The 19,850-nt window shown below is 43.5% G+C and overlaps 1 protein-coding gene and 1 long non-coding RNA gene across 2 annotated transcripts in view; one reads left to right on the top strand and one right to left on the bottom strand.

The window, feature by feature from the left end:
• Positions 1–14,759, bottom strand: part of Akain1 (A-kinase anchor inhibitor 1) — a 43,173-nt gene extending 28,414 nt beyond the window's left edge. Inside the window, exon 1 of the mRNA XM_021218564.1 lies at positions 14,542–14,759. Coding sequence (XP_021074223.1) covers positions 14,542–14,557 — 16 coding nt within the window. The 5' untranslated portion in view covers positions 14,558–14,759. The remainder of the gene's footprint in view (positions 1–14,541) is intronic.
• Positions 14,760–14,780: 21 nt separating this feature from the next.
• LOC110335388 overlaps positions 14,781–19,850 on the top strand; it is a 22,272-nt gene continuing 17,202 nt past the window's right edge. Inside the window, exon 1 of the long non-coding RNA XR_002381164.1 lies at positions 14,781–14,910. This is a non-coding gene — a long non-coding RNA (uncharacterized LOC110335388). The remainder of the gene's footprint in view (positions 14,911–19,850) is intronic.

Below are 19,850 nucleotides of genomic sequence, written 5' to 3'. Positions count from 1 at the left end.
TCAGTGGTAGAGTTTGTGCCTAGCATGCACAAAAGCCTGGGTTCATCTCAGTATCCCTTATTCAAACACAGTATACTTCCTCATAGCAGTACATCTACTCACTTAAACAGACATAATGAAAAGGACTCTTGGTGGTCCCTCCTCCCATCCTCCACTTGAGCAATCAAATGGTGCCCAACTGTCAAATGGTGCCCAGCTGTCAAATGGTGTCCAGCTGTGCTAAAGATCCTGAGTCGAGGATTTTTCTGGATCTCAAACCTTTTTTCACCCCTCCAGGGCCACCCTCTCAAAGGGAGTCAAGCTAAGGCAGTTGCCACTCAACAGATTTAAGCCATTTTTCTTTTGACCCCCTTGACCCTTTGACCTCCTAACATCTGTTGTCCTCTTTATGAAAATTCCACTGTTCACTGACTCGTAGACTATAGGATTCACAGAAGATAAGCACTTGACCGAATAAATAATTTTTTGATAGTGAAATTATCAAAAGTATGTGCCCACACACATATATAATACCACACACTGACTTGAGTTCTCCTGATATTCTAGCTCATGCCCCACTACAGCCACTATTTTCTTTCCTATTTTCTTTCCTTCGGGACATGTGACCTTCACTGACAGGTTTGGTCCTTTATAGGGTGGGTGGAAGAGAGGTTATAACCACAGTTTTGTTTTGTTTTGTTTTTAATCAGTTCAGCCCCCTGCAACTAGCATCAGATTCCAGGTGCAAATAAAATAAATATCAAGGTGAATGAAGCTTTAAAGTCTGACCTCTTTGGTGTAAGTTTTCTTGAAGTAAAATAACATATTTATTGAATTTTATGTCATGACCTTATAGTGTGGGGAAATAATATATTCTGGGCTATAAAGAATTTCAGCCTAAACTCCTCATTAGGGGTGATTAAAACCTCATTGATGACGCTGCAGTGAGCGCATGATTTTATTTTTATAAAAATGTACAGTTTAAAAGACCACTTGTGGTGACCCAAGTCTTTATTAGGATGCATTTGAAGGGACTTGGGAGGAAGTGGATCTCTGAGTTCAAGGTCAGTTTGACCTACATTACAAGTTCCAGTGATGCATGATAAGACTCTGTCTTAAAAGGCGAGGAGAAAGAGAGAAAGGCAAAGATTACCTAAGAAGACTATAAATAAACCCCATGAAGACAAAAATAACATTTCTCACCAACACGAGAAGTGGGTTGCAAAGAGGCATCCTTACCCAAATACCAAACAGGCCACCACATTTGCCCCGGAAGCAATACTAACTCAGACACTGTGATTATTTCTCAAGAACCATAAGGGTTATTTGTTTACGTTTGAAAAAAAAATACATTCTTAAGGGAATTGGAGAAATCATTTCACATTTGCCTCCTTATTTCAGCAAGTAAGTTCTCTGCAACCATGAGGAATGTGGAGAAGCGCAGTGGCCACGGGTTAAAGGAAGTTGCAGACATCCCATTGCCAGAAGTCATTCCTTGCTGCAGCAATCCATGCCGCTCGTTTGGCATGTGGCAGGCTTTCCCATAAGTCTCCCTCCCTTGCTCTGTGTAGGTCGTCTCTTGCGTTCATCCCTGTGATGAAAGGTCTGTAGTGAGAAGCAAGAGGCTGGGCTGCAGATAATTGTTTAGAAGGTTCATGCCGCAGGTGAAGAAGAGGGACGGGAAAGGAGGCTCAACCACGTAGCAAGCAGATGTTTCAAAACACTGGTCCTCTTCAAACCCCTTAGATAGGACTGGGTGGTTATCTCACCAATAACACTGTGGCTGTTCCTCCCTAAGAGGATTCACATTGGGCCGAAGATCATGTTTAAAGAATAGTTCCTAAGAATGTGTGAGTGGTCAGGACATAAGGCCACAGTATGGAAATTAGTTCTCAAACAAACCAAGAGATACCAGATGGGGAATAGTGCCTTGATGCACAAGTTTGCCTAACTAGGTACAGAGTATTGGAAATGTGGGGTATGGTATCCTCATCAGAACAGCAATCCTGCGCTGCTCAGTGATCTTAAGAGTCCATCCCTGCACCTAAATACAGTCAGTGTTTAAATTCAGACAAGATCAGAATTATTCAGATCAGCAAGATAGCCATTTGCTTTCAAGCATGCAGCTGGTAGCCTTTAAACAGCCGCTTTTCATGATTCATAACTTATTCATCCCAAGATGTGCTCAGACATCTGCTTTATCATCAATTCAGCTTGGCGAGGCATTTTGCTTTAAAGTTACATAACGACTACCCAGGTAAGTAACTTTCCCAAGATTGATTCTAAAAAAAAAAAAATCCACACTCTAAATGTTCCCCCTAAAGTAACAGCGACAACAGCAATAGCTACCATTTAGTCTACTGTCCCGGGTTTTACTGGTATGCACTCACGGGCTCAACCCACCGACTTTGCCAACAGCTACTGTTTAGTCTACTGCCCCCTGGTTTTACCAGCATACATCAACCAGGCTCAGCTCACTGCATCAGCATGCTTTTCCAACTCCTCATGCTTGGAGCCTTTGGATTCTTTCCTCTAGATGTCCCTAAACTATAGATTACTGTGAATTCCAGTCATCCTATTGTGTGGTGGAACACCAGAACACATTCCTTCTATTCCTATCAGTGTGTAGTTTTAGCTCACCTTCCTTATCTGCCCCTCTCTTCTTCCAGCAGTAACTGATTTAACTCAGATCAACATTGGTTAGCTGTACCACAGAGAGTGTTGTCATTTTGTGTCTGGTTCACTTCACATTACAGGATGTCCAGCTGCAGTGACTAGATGTCAATCTTTGTGACCAAGTCATATCCACTGTGTGTGGCCGGTGTTCTTCTCCACCACTCTTCCATTGATGGACATCTAGGTTGGTCCCATACCTTCTCTATTTTGAAATGTTGACACACTGGCTTTATTTTCATCACTACTCTGGGAGTTACACATTATGATCTTTCTTTCACAGTTGAGAAACATCAAGATGAAATAACGTACTCAATAGCATTAAGGGTAGGGATGGCAGAGGAGTGTTGTTGAAAACCAGATACATCTGTTCTCAGATTTGGACTTCTGCAATAGACAATGCAGCACTCCTGTTGCAATGTCTACCCAGAGCTGGAACGTCTTCATCACACTACAAGGAACTCTGTGACATTTACCCTCAATCCTGGAAACCTTCACGTGGCCCTTCATTCATTGGAATGCCCTGTGTACACTGAATGGGTTCTTTGAGCTCTGCTGGACAATTTAGGGCAGTCTCAACTACCCATTCTTCTCTCCATCATTGTCCACAGCAGCTGGAAAGATGGGGAATCCAGAAAGTGCCCAAGGACATCCTTCTTCTATGCTATCTGAAAGTAGAGATCCTGTCTACTCAAACTTGGAAGGGGCATTTAACACATGGAAGATTCTCTGTGAATAAAACCAGTTATGTTAAATACATATATTTAACATATTTATGTTATAACTAATATATACATACATTAAAATTTAAAGGTCAGTGAAATAATTCAACAGGTAAAGAGTACTGGTCTCCAAGTTGATGACCTGAGTTAGATCCTCAGAGCTCATGTGGCAGAGGGAAAGAATGGACACCCCTAGCATTCTCTCTCTCTCTCTCTCTCTCTCTCTCTCTCTCTCTCTCTCTCTCTCTCTCTCTCTCTCCCTCTTTCACACACACACACACACACACACACACACACACACACACTCAAAATAAATAAGATGGATGCAAAACCTTGCACAAACTGACTGCTGTCTCCTGCTTATCCTCGTTCAGGTCCTGATTCTGTGATCTCAAAGAAGTCAGGCTTCTAAACCTCACATTTGTTCTTTGAAGTAAGTGAAAATAATAACATCTTTTGTACCATCTTTTAAATAAGTAATATGTGGAGGACAGCTGAGAGGCATTAAATGCTGATAGCAGTACATTGGGTAAGCAGTCATGGCAAACAAACAAACAAACAAAAAACCCAACCCATATCAGAATAGTATTAAAAGCAGAAATTTGCTCATGAAGACAAAAGTAGAAATTTCACCTAAAATGTCAACATTTATTTTGTAGGATGGTGATTTTTTTTTCTCCATTTTGGTTGGCTAAAATTATAGCAGCAAAAATTTCCAAATCATCAGATATAATTTAAGATATAATGGAGAAGTAGAAAACATGGTAACTATAAGAGAAATGTATCTTGGCTGTTAATAATCAATTTAAGCACCTTTGAGATGGTAGACCTGATTAAAACAAATCAATAATCCCCTGTGCCAAATACACCCAACTGAGTATGATTTTTAAAAAGCTAACTTAAAAGTCAAGTAAATTCAGGCCTGATGGTACACACAACTCAGGTGAGAAACTGAGGCGGGCAGCCTGTGTTGCATGAGAAGACCCTGCTCCCCACTCGAAACAACAAAACAACACGTTGAAGAATGAAAAGCTACACTTAAATTCGCACTGTTGACCATAGTCCAACTATAGAAAGCCTTGCAGAAAATGAATTAGTAATTATTAACCAAGGCTCTACAGGGAAACAGAGTTACATCTTCTATCACATTTGTGTCAACCAATGAACACATAACCTTGATTTATGCTTTCCTTGAGACATAGTGTTACATGTGTACCACCTGTTCTCTAACCTTGAGCTCACATCCAGCACCACAACATACCCCTGCAACAGAGCCTCTGAAGAACATAGTTCATCTCTATAAGTTTGCAAACACCACAATGAAGCCGAGCAAAAGGTTTGGGAGCCATTTAAACACCCTGGTCCCCAGTGAAAACTCCAGCAATGGGGAAGGCACTCCAGAGTGCAGAATAAGAGCTGAAAAGCTAGGGACATCAACCATGGCTGGGGACAGATGGTCAGGTGACTAACTCTTCAACATTAGCATATGCCTGGGTGTTGTTTTAAATTGGGTTATTTGGGTTTTTTGGAGGTTAATTTGAGTTATTTATGTATTATGGATACTAAACCTCTGTTTGATGTAGGGTCAGTGAAAATGGATGGAACTAGAAAATATCATCCTGAGTCAGGTAACTCAGACCCAAAAGGACATACAAAAGGACATATGTGGTATGTACTCAATGATTAGTGAATATTAGCCCAAAAGTGCAGAATATAACCCACAGACCGTAAGATGTGTAACAAGCAGAAAGACCCAAGTGAGTGGGCTTCAGTTCCACTTAGAAGAGGAAAGGAAATAATCACAGGAGACAAAGGGAGGGAGGGGCCTGGGTAGGAAAGAGGTGGGAGAGGGGAAAAGAGGAAGAGGGTCAGATGTGGGGGGAGGGCAGGATAGAAGCCCAGAGGAGGGCCAAGAGAATGAATGGAGATATGCAGCATATAGGAAGCAGGGGGGAAACCTCTAGAAATACCAGCGACCCCGGAAGTGAGAGACTCCAAGGACTCAGTGGGAATGAACTTAGCTAAAATGCCCAACAGTGGGGAGAGGGAACTCAAAGAGTCCACCTCCAGTAGATAGCCAGGGCCTCAAGTGGAAGGACGGGGTTATCAATTCACAGTCAAAATTCCTGACCCAGAGTTGTTCCTGTCTAAAAGAAGTGTCAGGATAAAACTGGAGAAGAGACTGGAGGAAAGGTGGTCCAATGACCAGCCCAACTTGGGATCCATCTCATGGGGGTGGGGGGAAGCACCAAGGTCTGACACTATTACTGAAGTGCTTTCAGATAGGCGCCTACCATGGCTGTCTTCTGAGAGGCCCTACCAGCAGCTGACTGAGACAGACACAGATACACCCAACCATTAGACTGAAGTCGGGGAACCCCCATGGTTGAATTAGGGGAAGAATTGAAGGAGATGAAGGGGAGAGCACCCCCATAGGAAGACCCCTCAACTAACACAGACCCCAGGGAGCTCCCAGAAACTGAGCCACCAACCAGGAGCATACATGGGCTGATCTGAGGCCCCAGGTACATATATAGCAGAGGTCTGCCTGGTCAGGCCTCCGTGGGAGAAGATGTACTTAATCCTGAGAGACTTGAAGCCCCAGGGAAGGGGGAGGTTTGGTCAGGGGAGCACCCTGTCAGAGGCAAGAGGGAGGAGGAATGGAATGAGGAACTGTGGGAGGGGGGGACCGAGAGGGAGCAATGACTGGAATGTAAATAAAATTAATAATAATAATAATTAATAATTAATAATAATAATAATAAAGAATGCCCACAAATAAAGTAACCAGGGACATGAATGATCTCTATGATAGAAATCATAACATTGGTGAAAGAGATGGAGAGACATTCCTTCTAACAGATTAATATTAATACTGTCCCCATATGGTCTAAAATGGTAAAAGTCTATGTGCTTCCTCTGAAATAATGACAGTTTTTACCTAGCTAGAAAAATCCACTTCTACAGTATATTGGACCATAAAAGTCTGGAAGAGCAAAGAAATTCTAAGCAAAAGGATATGCATCGCATTATCCAATTTTAAAACAAGTTGCAAAACTATCCTTATTAAAAGAGTGTGATCACATGCTAAGGCAAACAGTCTCCAAATACGGCCCACAAAATTCAAAAGCAACAAGAGCAAAACCAGACAACTTCTGGTGCGACGCAGGAAGCAGCCAGCAATGTGGGCTGCAGAGTGATGTCAGGGAAAGGAGTGGCTGTGGACCACTCATGAGACCAAGACTGGAATAAATCAGAAAATTTTAAAATTCAACAACACAACCAAAATGCTTTTAAAATTGGATGAATGATATAAATATGCCTTTTGCAAAAAAAAGAAAGAAATGCAAATTGTTGACAAATCTATGAATAATATTGGTCATTGTTAGTCATTAGGAAATGGAAATCAAAACCACAGCAGCACACCATTACCAAAAAGAGGCAACTTAGCAAGCACAGACAACCTATGGAGAACAGAATGCTTACCTTACAATACAAACACAAATTAATACATCATGATGGAAAGCACTTGAGATGTTCCTCGAAAACCCAGCATAGGTCCCCCACAGATCTCACTTCTAGGTACAAATGGAAAGGAAATATAACACAGCACAGCAAACAGACCCGTGTGTGTGTGTGTGTGTGTGTGTGTGTGTGTGTGTGTGTGTGTTGTAAATATATGTGTGTATGTGTATATATGTATGTGTATACGTGTGTGTAAACATATATGTGTGTGTACGTGTGTGTACATGTATATGTGTGTGTATGTATGTGGGGGTCTGTTTATATATATGCACTATTCACTACAGTCAAATATGAAATCAGTCTAGTGGACATCAACTGGTAAGTGAATAAGGAAAACGTGGAGCAGAGGCAGGGAGAGAGGTGGAGGATATTATTCAACCAACCAAAAGAATGTTATCTGTCCTTTGCAAGAGAATTTACAAAACTGGAAGACACTAATATTAAGTAAAAGGAGACAGACACAGAAAGAAAGTAGCATATACCCCTTCTAGTGATGACTTATGGCTGTGACCGGTGGATGATGAGAACCATCCACCAAAAGGAGGCGTAGCTGAAGAGATGGTATTGCTTCCTGTGCTCTGCAGCACCATGGCACTGGCTATCGCTGACAGTGGGACTAGCTATAGCTCATAGTAGGGCTGGCTATAGCTCACAGTGAGGCTGGCTGTAGCTCACAGTGAGGCTGGCTGTAGCTCACACAGTGAGGCTGGCTCTTGGCCATGGGGACTTGTACATCTTACCGAGAAGAACTTAGGCTCCAAACCTAAGGAAGCCAGAGGGAGGCAGAATTGATGACTACCCTGATGTGGTCAGAGTATGCTATAGCACCCGCAGAAGTAACATTCTGCAAAACCCAGACACACAGCTGTTATATGTTAACCAAAAAGAACAGAACTCTCGAGAGGATTTTTCCAATGTACTCCAGACTTCCCTGGAATGTTCTCTGACCTGGTCACAAGGTCTAGACCTTCCTGCCTCAACCTCCTGGATACAAAAGCATAGGTTTCCTACCACAATTGAGTGAGAGTAACTTTAAAAAGCAACTTAAAATAGATCAGAGACATAAAATTACAAAACTCATGGAGGAAACATGGAAGAAAGAGTCTTGAAGACCTTGAGTTAAGCAAAAATTCTTAGATGTGTCATAAAAAATATAACATTAAAATGCATGAGCTCCACTAAAATTTTAAAAAATGAGCTTTAAAGTGGTCTTGAATAGAACAAAATCAGCAGCAAATATCGTGTATCTGAGACAAGACTATATCAGGAAATCCCCAAACCCAACATCAAGAAAGCAAACATTCTCCTGATAAATCAACAACATATGTAAACCGTCACATCAAGAAAATAGACACTTGCAGGGCAGTGCTGGCACACACCTTTAATCCCAGCACTTGGTAGGCAGAGGCAGGCAGATTTCTGAGTTTGAGGCCAGCCTGGTCTACCGATTGAGTTCCAGGACAGTCGGGGCTATACTGAGAAACCCTGTCTCAAAAAAAAAAAAAAAAAAAAAAAAAAGAAAAAAGAAAGAAAGAAAGAAAGAAAGAAAGAAAGAAAGAAAGAAAGAAAGAAAATAGACACTTAGCAAATAAGCTCTTAAGAAATTATCTACAAATGACTGGCAAATGGTTTGGTAGTAAAGGGTGCTTGCACCTAATCCTCAAGAGACTGGAGACCCCAGGGAGTTTAGAGGTCAGATGGGGTAGAGGGTAGGGGCATCCATGTGGAGATGGGATGTGGTGGGGAGGAGGTGTGGGATGTGGAGCAGTTGGAGGGGGGAGGGTAGGGGTGGGGGATGGGATATGGAGTGTAAAAAATGAATTGCAAATAAAATTAAATTTAAAAAAAGAGAGAGAAAGAAAGAAAAAGAGAGAAAGAGAAAGGAGAGAGAGAGAGAGAGAGAGAGAGAGAGAGAGAGAGAGAGAGAGAGAGAGAGAGAGAGAGAGAGAGAGAGAGAGAGAGATGCTTACAACTGAGTTCAGTCTCCTGGACCCATGTGGTAAACAGGGAGAACCAACAAAAGTAGTCCTGCAGATTATTGTCTGACCTTTGTCTGTGTACTGTGATGTGCATATGTGTACATGCACGTACATACAGATGCATGTCCATGTACACACAAATACCTACACACATTAAAAAGATACATAAATGCAACAAATTATTTTAAAGAGCCATGGTCAATGATCTTCAAGGAAAGGCACATGGAACCACGCTGTATGCCACTACCTGTCCATTAGAATGGCGGGGATGAGATCAGGACTTCTCACAGATGGGTGGTGGCCCTGAAGACAAAACAGTTCTGTTTTAAGAGGGCCACTGAGTGTTAACCTCCTACAAGCCCCAGCAATCAAAGCTGGTGTATTTCCCCCAAACGAATAAAATTAGACTTATACACATGCACCTGTGAATATTTAGTACAACCCTATACATAATCTCCTCCAATTGGAAGTAACCTAAGTGTCTTTCAGTGGGGAAGGCATTAGCCACTTTAGGTATGGCCAAACAATGGGATGCTACTCAACAGTAGACACCAGTCAGCTCTTGATGCTCACCACCCATCATGCTGAGGGGAAGAAGACAGTCTTCAAAAGGACATGATTTGATTGTTATGGCCTATGATGGCTATTCCTGGTTGTCAACTTGACTATATCTGGAATGAACAACAATCCAGAATTGGAGGCCTCACCTGTGGTCCAGATCTTGAGGCTGGAAGACACATGTTTCTGACCTGGATCTTGGCATGGAGATCTTGAGGCATAGGGACCATGAAAAGCTTGGGCCCAGACAAGGTAGAACAAGTCTTTAATTCCAGGAGACTAAGGCAAGGAGATCTCTGAGTTCAATGTCAGCCTGGGACAAAACAAGTCCCAGATGCAGGAATGGTGGTACATATTTTTAATCTGGGCCACACCTTCTGCTGGAGATCTACATAAGGTCATTGGAAGAAAGGAAATTTGCTTTTCTTTGCCTGCTTGCATTTACTTGCCTGCACATCTGCTGGAACCTACTTCTACAGAAGACCACCTGAAACAACTAGTCTTGTGGGACTGAGCAACTACTAGATCCTTGAACTTCCCATTCACAGCTGACCACTGTTGGGTTAGTTGAACTACAGACTGTAAATCATCACAATAAATTCCCTCAATGTTGAGAGACAGTCCATAAATTCCATTACTCTAGAGAACCCTGACTAATACATGGCCCAACACTCTTCCGCTAAAATCCAATTGCCTACAATGACACTGTCGAGAAGTGAGCAGGACATGGAGGTATACCTTCCTAACTGACACCAGCTCTGTTATGAAAGATCTATAGGGACTATCATGCTCTGCTATGTGAAGTCATGAAAAGAAGGTAGCTGTCTGCAGGGCACTTGCCATACCCAATCTATACCACTTTGGTCTTGGACTACCCAGCCTCCAACTCTAGGAAATGATCTCCTTTGTTTAGAAACCACCTGGTCTGTGAATCTTGTTAGTGTTCTATCAGTGGCTAAGGCCCAATGTGACTCCATTTGTATGACATTCTGAACTGAGCACATGGTTAGGGGTGTAGGATCTGTGATGAGCACATGTAAGGGTAGGGAAGATGTTGACAGAAAAGTTTAACAAAAAAAAAACAAACCAAAACTTTAGTGCATTAAAAGTGCTCTGTGGTGACTACATGAGCCTATGTATGTTTTTAAGCTCATTGAATTGTATGCAAAAATTAAATGCAGTGTATGTAGACTTTAAAGAAATGAATGCATTTTTAAAAGACTACATGTATAGAAAAGAATTTGTAAAGCTAGAAGATTAAGATGGTCTGCTATAAAAAAAAAAAGATGGTCTGCTATATAATTTACTCATTGCTTTCTTGGAATTGATAGATTTATATAAATGTATAAAGGCTATCTTGTAATAAATACTTTCTTAAATATACTTGATCACTTTCTTTGGAAACACTGGTATTAAATGTTCTCCAAATCAAACTTAGACGTCAGGGTCTGTCTACCTAATTGCTTGCAATTGCACCATTTTATGTCTCTATGAAATCCTCATTATTATACCTTACCTGATTTATGCACAAGAGAAAAGACCTTTTTGTTGGTACAGGATCTAACTTGAAGCAAACCCAACTGAGTCAAGCATGTATTAACCACATCCACAGGAGAGATGAGTTAATCCCTGAGATGTATGGTTCTCACCTGAAGAAAGCAGTGTGGACCAGAGATGAGGGAACCTGTTTCCACTTGCCTACTTCGTTTTTATTCCTCACTGATGTAGGCATTCTCTAGTCTGAACAAAATGGCAGTGAAAAGACTTGAATTTGTGAGTGTATCTTTTTCCCCATCCGGGAATTCAGCCAAGAAATACGCTCTGCTACATTTTACCAACTTTCATAGCAATGGCATTGGTCTCTCTCTCCCTTCTTCCTCTTTGGCTTTGTCTATAAATAGAAAAGAACACTGAGATACCCCGACTGCAAACACCCAGCAGCACCAGAGATGTTACAGTATTTTCCTGCTCCTAAGTGGTAACTGTTGCTATGTTTCTCACAGAGAAGTAATGTGGGCCAGTTTAACATTACACACAGGAAGCAAAGTATTTCTCCATACTGGTTCCTCGGCTTCTTCCTTGGGATTGGCCATTTACACTTGGGAAGCTTTTCAAGTTGCTCTGGAAACATTTGACCTTTAGTTTGAGGAAACAGAAACAGGAGAATGGAGAGGTTTGAGGAAAGAATCGATCATAGTGCCTCAATTTACCCATGTGCCCCCACTTGGTTAAATCTCTAAGGGTACCCAGGCAGTCCTTGCAGAGACATTGATATGTCTTGCTGCACATCCAACTGCTGCCTTTGTGTAACCACCACAGAAGGTACAAGAAATGACTAATTGAATTCAGATCCAAATTCTTAAAAAAAAAAAAAAAGTAGTCATGACTTTGGAGAATTTTAAAATTAATTGTTCACAAAATTAAAATTCTTCTAAGTTACAATGTCTATTAATCATATAAAAGAAAGGAAAGGTGGAGAGTTTATTTTTCCATTCTAGTCAAACCAAGAAAGACTACTCAAGGCTCTTGCCCAAGCACAAAGCCTTGTTTCTTATAATATAGAGCTTCATTTCGGTGCTCCCCCCCCCCATTCCATTGCATTTCTAGACTGAGAGTAGCTTTGCCTTTCACCAGTGCATTTGAGGAAAGCAGAAAGTCATGTAAACACAGTTAAATCGGCAAAAGCAAGAGCAAGGCCAGGTCTTAAAACCTGTGGCCCCTATTTATTGCTGTGAAAAATCCAATAAGAACACAATACACATGGGCCGAGTTTTATGAACTCAGTTGTTGGGTTCTGAGTACTTTTTAGCCCACGAGGTTCCCTCCTGTGTACTAGGTTAGCTTGAAGGAATGCAATGGGAAAGTGTCCCCAGTTTAGAGTGATCTGGAAGAATAATAGACTAGAAATGAGGATACAATAATGAAATTCTAGCAGAGATTAAAATAATCACTGTTCCGGTTTTCTTTCCGAATGATGTAACCACACATATGAGAGTAAGCACAATGGTGTACTGACAATATCTTTAGCCCCCCAAATGCTTATGATTTTCCAGAAACTCAAAATTGGGGGAGGGGTGACTCACTTCACAGGTTTCTGTGCCTGTCACATCCAGGTCAATTTCTGAGGTTTTAATTTTTTTACTTTGGGGGGGGGCAGATGCCAATCATCACTATTTTCCTCCACTGTGATAAACAGGAACTACACAAACTTGAAAGTTAGAATGTTGAAATTCTGAGCTGCTTAAACCCAGATTGCCTGCCCCTCCAGAAGTAGTCTAAGTTCATTACACTACCCTCCACCCCTTCATTTGTAAGAAAATTGTGTAGATAACAACATCCCACAGCATAGCACTAGACACCACCGCTCTACCTTGCACCTCTGTAGCTGGGGTATGTCTCCTCAGAGGAATGACTCTGAGGACTTGAAGAGGTGGAGTCTAAAGGCAAAGAACCTCGGCTCCGCCTCTCAGGAAGCGGTCACATTGCTCACACCACAGGGCGACTGAGTCAGAGGGACACAAGAGCAGGGAAGATGTTCTGACTGAGACCTGCTGCCTTCCATCTTGCTGACCTTGCGCTGACTGACCGACACAGACTGGACCTCCACCTCATTTCCCTTAAGTTATCTGTTTTGGAAGGAGAGCGACATTCCTCTAAGGCAAGGGTTTCCAACCTTCCTAATGCTGTAACCCCTTGTTGCTACTTTATAACTATTTTACTACTGTTGTGAATAGTAATGTAACTACCATCTGACGTGCAGGATATCTGACATGCAACCTCTATGAAAGTGTCGTTCAACCCAAGGGGTCGAGACCCACAGATTGAGAACCACCGCTCTAAGGCACACGTGCATGTGCGGTTCCTGTCTCCTTAGCTAGCCTCTCGGGGACTCAGGGACGGTCACTGGTCATTGACAGGTGGAGAGCTTCCTCTTCTTTCATGTCTGTGAAAAAATTTTAAAAGCCAGACCCAATTCTTTCCTTTTAGAAATGCTTTCTTTTTCTTCTCCAATGTCTGTTCACATTGGACATTTTTCAAACCTGTTTCTCAAATTAAAGAGCCCCAAAGCTGTCAGAGTGCTACCCTCCATGTGTTTCCTACTACCTTCTGTACACTGCCCCTAAACAGAAGTACAGCCAAAACAAACAAAAACAAGAAGGGGAAAGGCCAGAGGGGGTCGGGGCAGGCAAACTGAGAGAGGTTAGAAAGACGAAAGAGAAAAATCAGAGAGAGTGACAAACTTTAGACGTAGAAATGTTAACTATGAATGGGTCCACGATTCATTCAGCCCACCACACACACACACACACACACACACACACACACACCTAGGTCGAGGCCCTAGTAGAAGCACCCGAAAGCGCGTGCGCGTGCACACACACACACACACACACACACACACACGCACACACACACGGGCGGGGGGTGGGGAGAGAGAGAGAGAGAGAGAGAGAGAGAGAGAGAGAGAGAGAGAGAGAGAGAGAGAGAGAGAGAGAAACCCGCCAACCTCAGATAAATTTGACTCTTCAACTTGTAGCCTCCAATCGCAGCAAAAGGACGAAGGTCCTTCGCCACCTGCCAGCAGAAGACGCTGCAAGCGCCCGCGGCGCCGCAGTAGCCTCTCTCCTGCTGCAGTCCCGACAGAGTTTCAGATCCAAATCCATAGGGCTAGCGCTCCTCTTCCCCCTCGCCCCGCTCCCTTGCCTTCGACCTCCTCCGGAGGCCCGGAGGAAGCAGGGCACTTTGTCACTTCTAAGGATGGGGAGGAGAGACAGAGACTCCCACCGTAGGAGCCCCAAGTCATGCATCCTTCTCCCCACTCCCCGCCCGCACGCCCGCGCAGGTCCGGTGCTGGCGAGTGGGCCACTTGCCAAGGTGTCGGTGCTCACTCCGGTTGCCGGGATTCAGGCGGGACTGTGAGACGGAAAGGCTGGGGATGAGGCGGGTGTGGGAGAGGGGCGACCCGGCGGTCTCCACCCCGGGCCACCGCAACTCCAAAGCGCGCACAGGGACCCCGTCGTCTTAAAGGCCTTCCCTCCGGGTGCGCTCGCCTCCCGCCTTGCTCCCCGCCTGGACGTCTGCGGGGAAAGAAGGTAAAAGAGTACCTGGAGCGAACACCATGGCTTTCCTTCAGCCGCTACACCCTTGGGTTTCCGAGAGGTGGGCAGTCAGAGGGCGGGAACCGGCCGGGGACCGGGGAACCGCGGGACCGAGAGCAGACGGACGCGCGGGGCGCGGGCGGGACGGTCAGCACCTCGGACAGCTCCCTGCGCGCGGTCCCGGGCCGCGGCTCAGCGCTGGGTGCGCGCTGCCTCCACAATGCACCGCTGCGCCGGCGGGAGGAGGAGAGGCAACCGGGGCTCAGCTCATCCTCGGTCCCCGCGCCAGCCTGGCGATTCACCGCCGAAGGAGCAGGGCTCTTCTAACCGCTTCCACCGAAGCAGGAAGGACGGAAGGGGAAGCCAGACAGAAAGGTAATTGCCCGGTTTCCCGGCAGGCGCACAACTAATTGCTTCTAACTACCTGCTGTCACTCACCCCCAGGGATGCCGGGCTGACATTTAAGATGAGTTTGTCCCTTTCCCCACATCGCACTAGACTTTACTCCAGAGGCTGAGTTCGTGGATTGTGGCTGTCTCTGAACAGAGGGAGGAACCACCAAGTTAACCGATCTTTGCTGTTCACGACTTCTCTGGCTGCCCCAGACCTCTCAATGTCAGCAAGAGAGCTAAAGGAGAAAAACAGGATGACCTTGCAATGCATGGATGACAAGGGCGCTGCTCACGGGTCCTGCCCCCACCCCCGAACATTGGGTCAACTCCCACATTTGCAGGTTCTCAAGGTCATACATAGCCTCAGAGGAAACGGTGTTAGTCACGGCAAAAGAAAGTACAGAGGACACAGGTCTTGGATAAACTCCACTTCTGCAAGGCTGAGGAAAAACATCTCTGACATTGATTACATACTTAAGAGCTTGCCCAGACCTGGCTCAGTTGGTATCTGCGCCCCTTCCTCACAGTTGGTTCTACCCTGAACAAGGACCTGCTGGATACTCACTGCAGGCTCCTAACCCCTTAGCTCACTTGAAGATATCTATTCTCTGATTAATGTTGGTGCGGTGTGGGCAACCCTCATTAGATGCCACCAGTTTGCAACACGTGCGTGCGGTGGGATTCAATGACCGAGTCAAAACCACATAAGGATCCCCTTGCCTTGGCTTTTATCCTCCACCTCTGTAGTTGAATGGGGTTGTCCAAAACCAAAGGCAATCAGAGGTCTTTGGGCACTCTTCACCTTTTCCTGGAAATAATGGAGCTATTCCGAAAGCACAGTACTAACAATTTGATTAGAAGCCATAGCTGTACCCTGTTTTGGCAAACATAGGCATTCAAATAGCCAGGCTGGCACCGAGTTTGTTCAAAGCCATAATAGGTTAAAACTGTAAATAGTTTCACAACTCTTGAACTACAGTTATCGTGGAGGCATCTGGGCAGCTTCAACACAACACAGTCACAATTGCTCTTAGCACCTGGTGTCATAGAAGCTGAAACAGATGGGGCTTACCTCAGCATGCTGCAAGTCAGCCAATGGGCAGGATAAATACCAGGCACAAAGGGGCGGAGTCCTCTTGCATGCCCAAGATACACCAAAACCCCTGGGAACAAAAATTATTTGCCCCTCTTGTTTCGGCACGGTGGGACACAGGAAGCACTATTTGAGATTTGCTTGAATGACCAGCTGACTGCTTTAAATAAACACCCCTCCACCACCCTTAATTTTTTATAACTTGATGTGTTCATGGCCTTTACTCACCTAATGCATAAAGAAATATCCACAGTTTAATTCAGGGAAAATATAGTATTAACATCTGAAAACATTCTTAAGGATCAACCAGATGCAAATGCAGGTACAGCACCTTCCCCATTAACTCACTGTTTAACCTTGGATATGTCACCCTATTTGGCCCATCTCATCTATACGAGAAGAACTGAGGCATCTGCAGGGTTTGCTGTGAGGACTCTCTGAAATATGGATCTCGGTGAATTAAGAAAGAGCAAGGGGTCCTGGTGTGGTGCTGTGTGTCTTTGATCCCAGCACTCAAGAGGCAGAGGCGGGCTGATGGATCTCTTTGAGTTTGAGGGCAGTCTGGTCTACACAGTGACTTCCAGGACAGCCAGAGCTACATAGTGAGACTCTGTCTCAGAGAGGGGGGGGGGAGAGTGAGAGAGGGGGAGAGTGAGAGAGAAAAAGGAGCATGACCCAATTAAACTCACTCCAGAAATCGTTGACAACCTAGGAGGACATTTTGCCCTACAGGAAACAAATTAGTAGATCAGTGCTTCATAGATATTAATGTGTGTGTGAGTTCTGGGAACCAGGCTAAGCTGTAGCCTGTGCGTCGGGAGGGTACGGTAGAGCCTGAGAGTCTTCATTCCTAACCAGTATCAAGTGATGTCCACTCTGTAGGGCAGTGTACTATCCTGTAGTAGCCAGCTTACAGGCACATCAGCATTTTTTAAAAGTAAGTACATTTCTCCAAAACCCATCACTTATCTTTTCAAGCATTAAAAACAAACAAACAAAAATGGAGACGAAGTCCCACATAATGCTAGACTAGAAAGTAGCCAACGTAGTAATAGAAGTAAAAATAAGTAACAGAAACATCTGTACATAGACCAATGGGCCCTCCAGCTGTCTAGTGAGCCTGGAGTGGCAATAGACAGAAGTATGATCTGATAGGAACCAGAACAACAGGTCAATGCTGAACAAGAATTTCTCAGCCCCCTTTCCTGAACAAGAGTTGTAGACTCTGTCCTTTCTCAAAACATCTCTTCATTGACCCTCCCCCTTCCTAATGCCATTCCTACAGAGCCAAACAACAGTATGTTCTCAGTCTAATGGGTGTGTGTGTGTGTGTGTGTGTGTGTGTGTGTGTGTGTGTGTGTGTGCAAAATTTTATTTACACTGAAGATCATTCCGGGACCTCACAGAACATAGGCCGGGGATCAATTACCAAGCTATAGGACCAGATCCTGTGTATATTTTAGTTAAGACAATTAATATTATCCCTTATAAATGCAAGTCACTTCGGTGATATGTCTTAGTTTCTTTAGGTGATTTCAGCTCACCTATTCACTCAGCGTTATCTCAAATTTTTACCATGACCAGAATTATTTTGTTGGTTTTATTTCAATATCCTGATGTAGCTTCTGGACTTTAATACCTTTATATTTAATATAAGTGCTAGATTTGGTATCTGAATACCTAAGAGAAAGATAAATGTCCCCATTTATTTAGCTATACTATGAGTTGGATTCTTTGACAGATCATTTACCCAGACTCACCCCATCTGAAGCTTGATCTCTTGGTGTAGTTTCCCTGTGTCTCTGTTTGAATACTCCATGCATGGCAACTCACCCTGCTCAAACAGCTGTAAGGACAGCCGTTCTGCCAGTGAGGTAGCCACAGCTGCATCTACCTACTACATTCTGACTTCTGCAGTCACTTCTGCTCAGTAATGGAAGCAGCAATAAAAAGCAAGACAGTAAACAAGCTAGAGGAGATGCTTCTACTTTCTAAGTCCGGCACTGAGCCTATCAAACTGGACACCCCCCCCCTTCCAGGGGTGCTCACAAAGGTTCTGGACGGCCTAGAAGGCACATGTGGAAAATGATCGCCTTACCAAAACCACTGGGGATTTGGGAGAAATGTTGGCTTAAAATACATGGAAATATTATAAAGTTAGAAACAGATTTCTGGTGGTAAACAAACGCTAAATAATGGGTTCGGGGGGGGGGAGAAATACTACAGGCAATGTAGAGCTGCACTTCTTGGGGTTCCTCAAGCCCTCATTTCTTTAGCCTGCTTTTCCTCTACTCTGTGTTAGTGTTGAAAAAAATAGAAAAATTTGCAAGCACATCCTGGGGTACACTCAAGACATGGAGGCATGTGATTCCAGACATACCCTGATTCTTTTTGCTCAACACTCATCTTAAATACATTATTCAACCAAGTGGACTTTAAAATAATTTTTCACCCCTGGGTACTGTTGAAGTAGATTAAAGAGAGACATTTTCATCATGAAAAATTAAGCCATGATTCTTTCCAAAATGTCTGAACACATAAGTTTTGAATGATTGTAGAAATAAAATGCTGGAAATGAATTCTTTCTCTGCTAAAAGCTGCTTCAAACTGTTGAATTGGCCCTTGGGATGGACACCGGGTGATGAAAAGCATGATTAAAACAGGGGTGAGTGGGTTGTGCTGAGACACAGAGGCAAAAAAAAAAAAAAAAAGAAAAAGCCACAGATCATCATTTCGAGTCTGTAAGACAAAAGAAGACTAAGGAACACACAGAAAGAGGAAAGACAGCATCACTGAACAATAAGTGAAGGAGGACAGATGAGGAGAGAAAGGAAAACAGTGACTTTGCTGTGCTAAAGCAGAAAATAGTAAGACGTTCTTCAGGCTTGAAGAATGAAGAGCCATGCCTCTGCGGGTTTGCATTTATGAGGCAGTTTATGAGTCCTGTGGGATGCTTTAAAATGCGCAATAACCATATTTTCTTAAAGAGGAACAATAGCAAAACCTCCATGTTGGAGAAATCACATCAAAACAGTTACATTTTTACATTGTGTTCACAGAAAATGAATAATTTCCTGGAGAACATCAACTTCATTGAAAACACTTTTCTCTTATCAATGACCCATGTATCCACATTTATTCTCTAGATAGTGTACTCCCAAATTCCCAAGTAAAACTGATGATTTTATTAGATAGCATGAATGGAAAATGAGACAACATGCATAGCATGGTAAGCATAATAGAACATGGGCAGACATGAGATAGCATGCATGGCATGGTGGACATGATATAACATGGGTAGGCATGGATATCATGCATGGCATGGGTGGACATGATATAACATGGATAGACATGAGATAGCATGCATGGCATGGTGGACATGATATAACATGGATAGACATGAGATAGCATGCATGGTGTGTGTGGAAGATGAATAGCATGGGTAACATGGGAGGAAAGTGAAATGACAATATTCAGATTCAAATCAACATGATTATCTCTAAGACACAGCATGAAGCTTCCAACTCACAACATTCAACTCACCTTCAAAAACTGGATTGACCTTGTCAAAGTTTGCTCAATACATTTTAAGCATAAGAATCTACTTATAAATGGGTTCTACAGTAAACCATGTTCAAACAGATAGTGGAGAAGAAAAGGAAAAAACAGAAGGAGACAAAGAGAAAAATAGAAAGGGGAAGAGGGAAAAAGGAAAAGAACAAATGCAAGAAATACTTCTTTAAACAGAAGAAGAAAGAAAAGCAAGGGAGAATGATGATAGCCTGGAACTCACTCTGTGGACCAGGTTGGCCTCAAACTCATAGAGATCC

Source organism: Mus pahari, chromosome 18 (genome assembly GCF_900095145.1).
Source record: "Mus pahari chromosome 18, PAHARI_EIJ_v1.1, whole genome shotgun sequence".
In the NCBI taxonomy this organism is placed as follows: Eukaryota; Metazoa; Chordata; class Mammalia; order Rodentia; family Muridae; genus Mus; species Mus pahari.
This window is presented reverse-complemented; position numbering and strand designations above follow the sequence as displayed.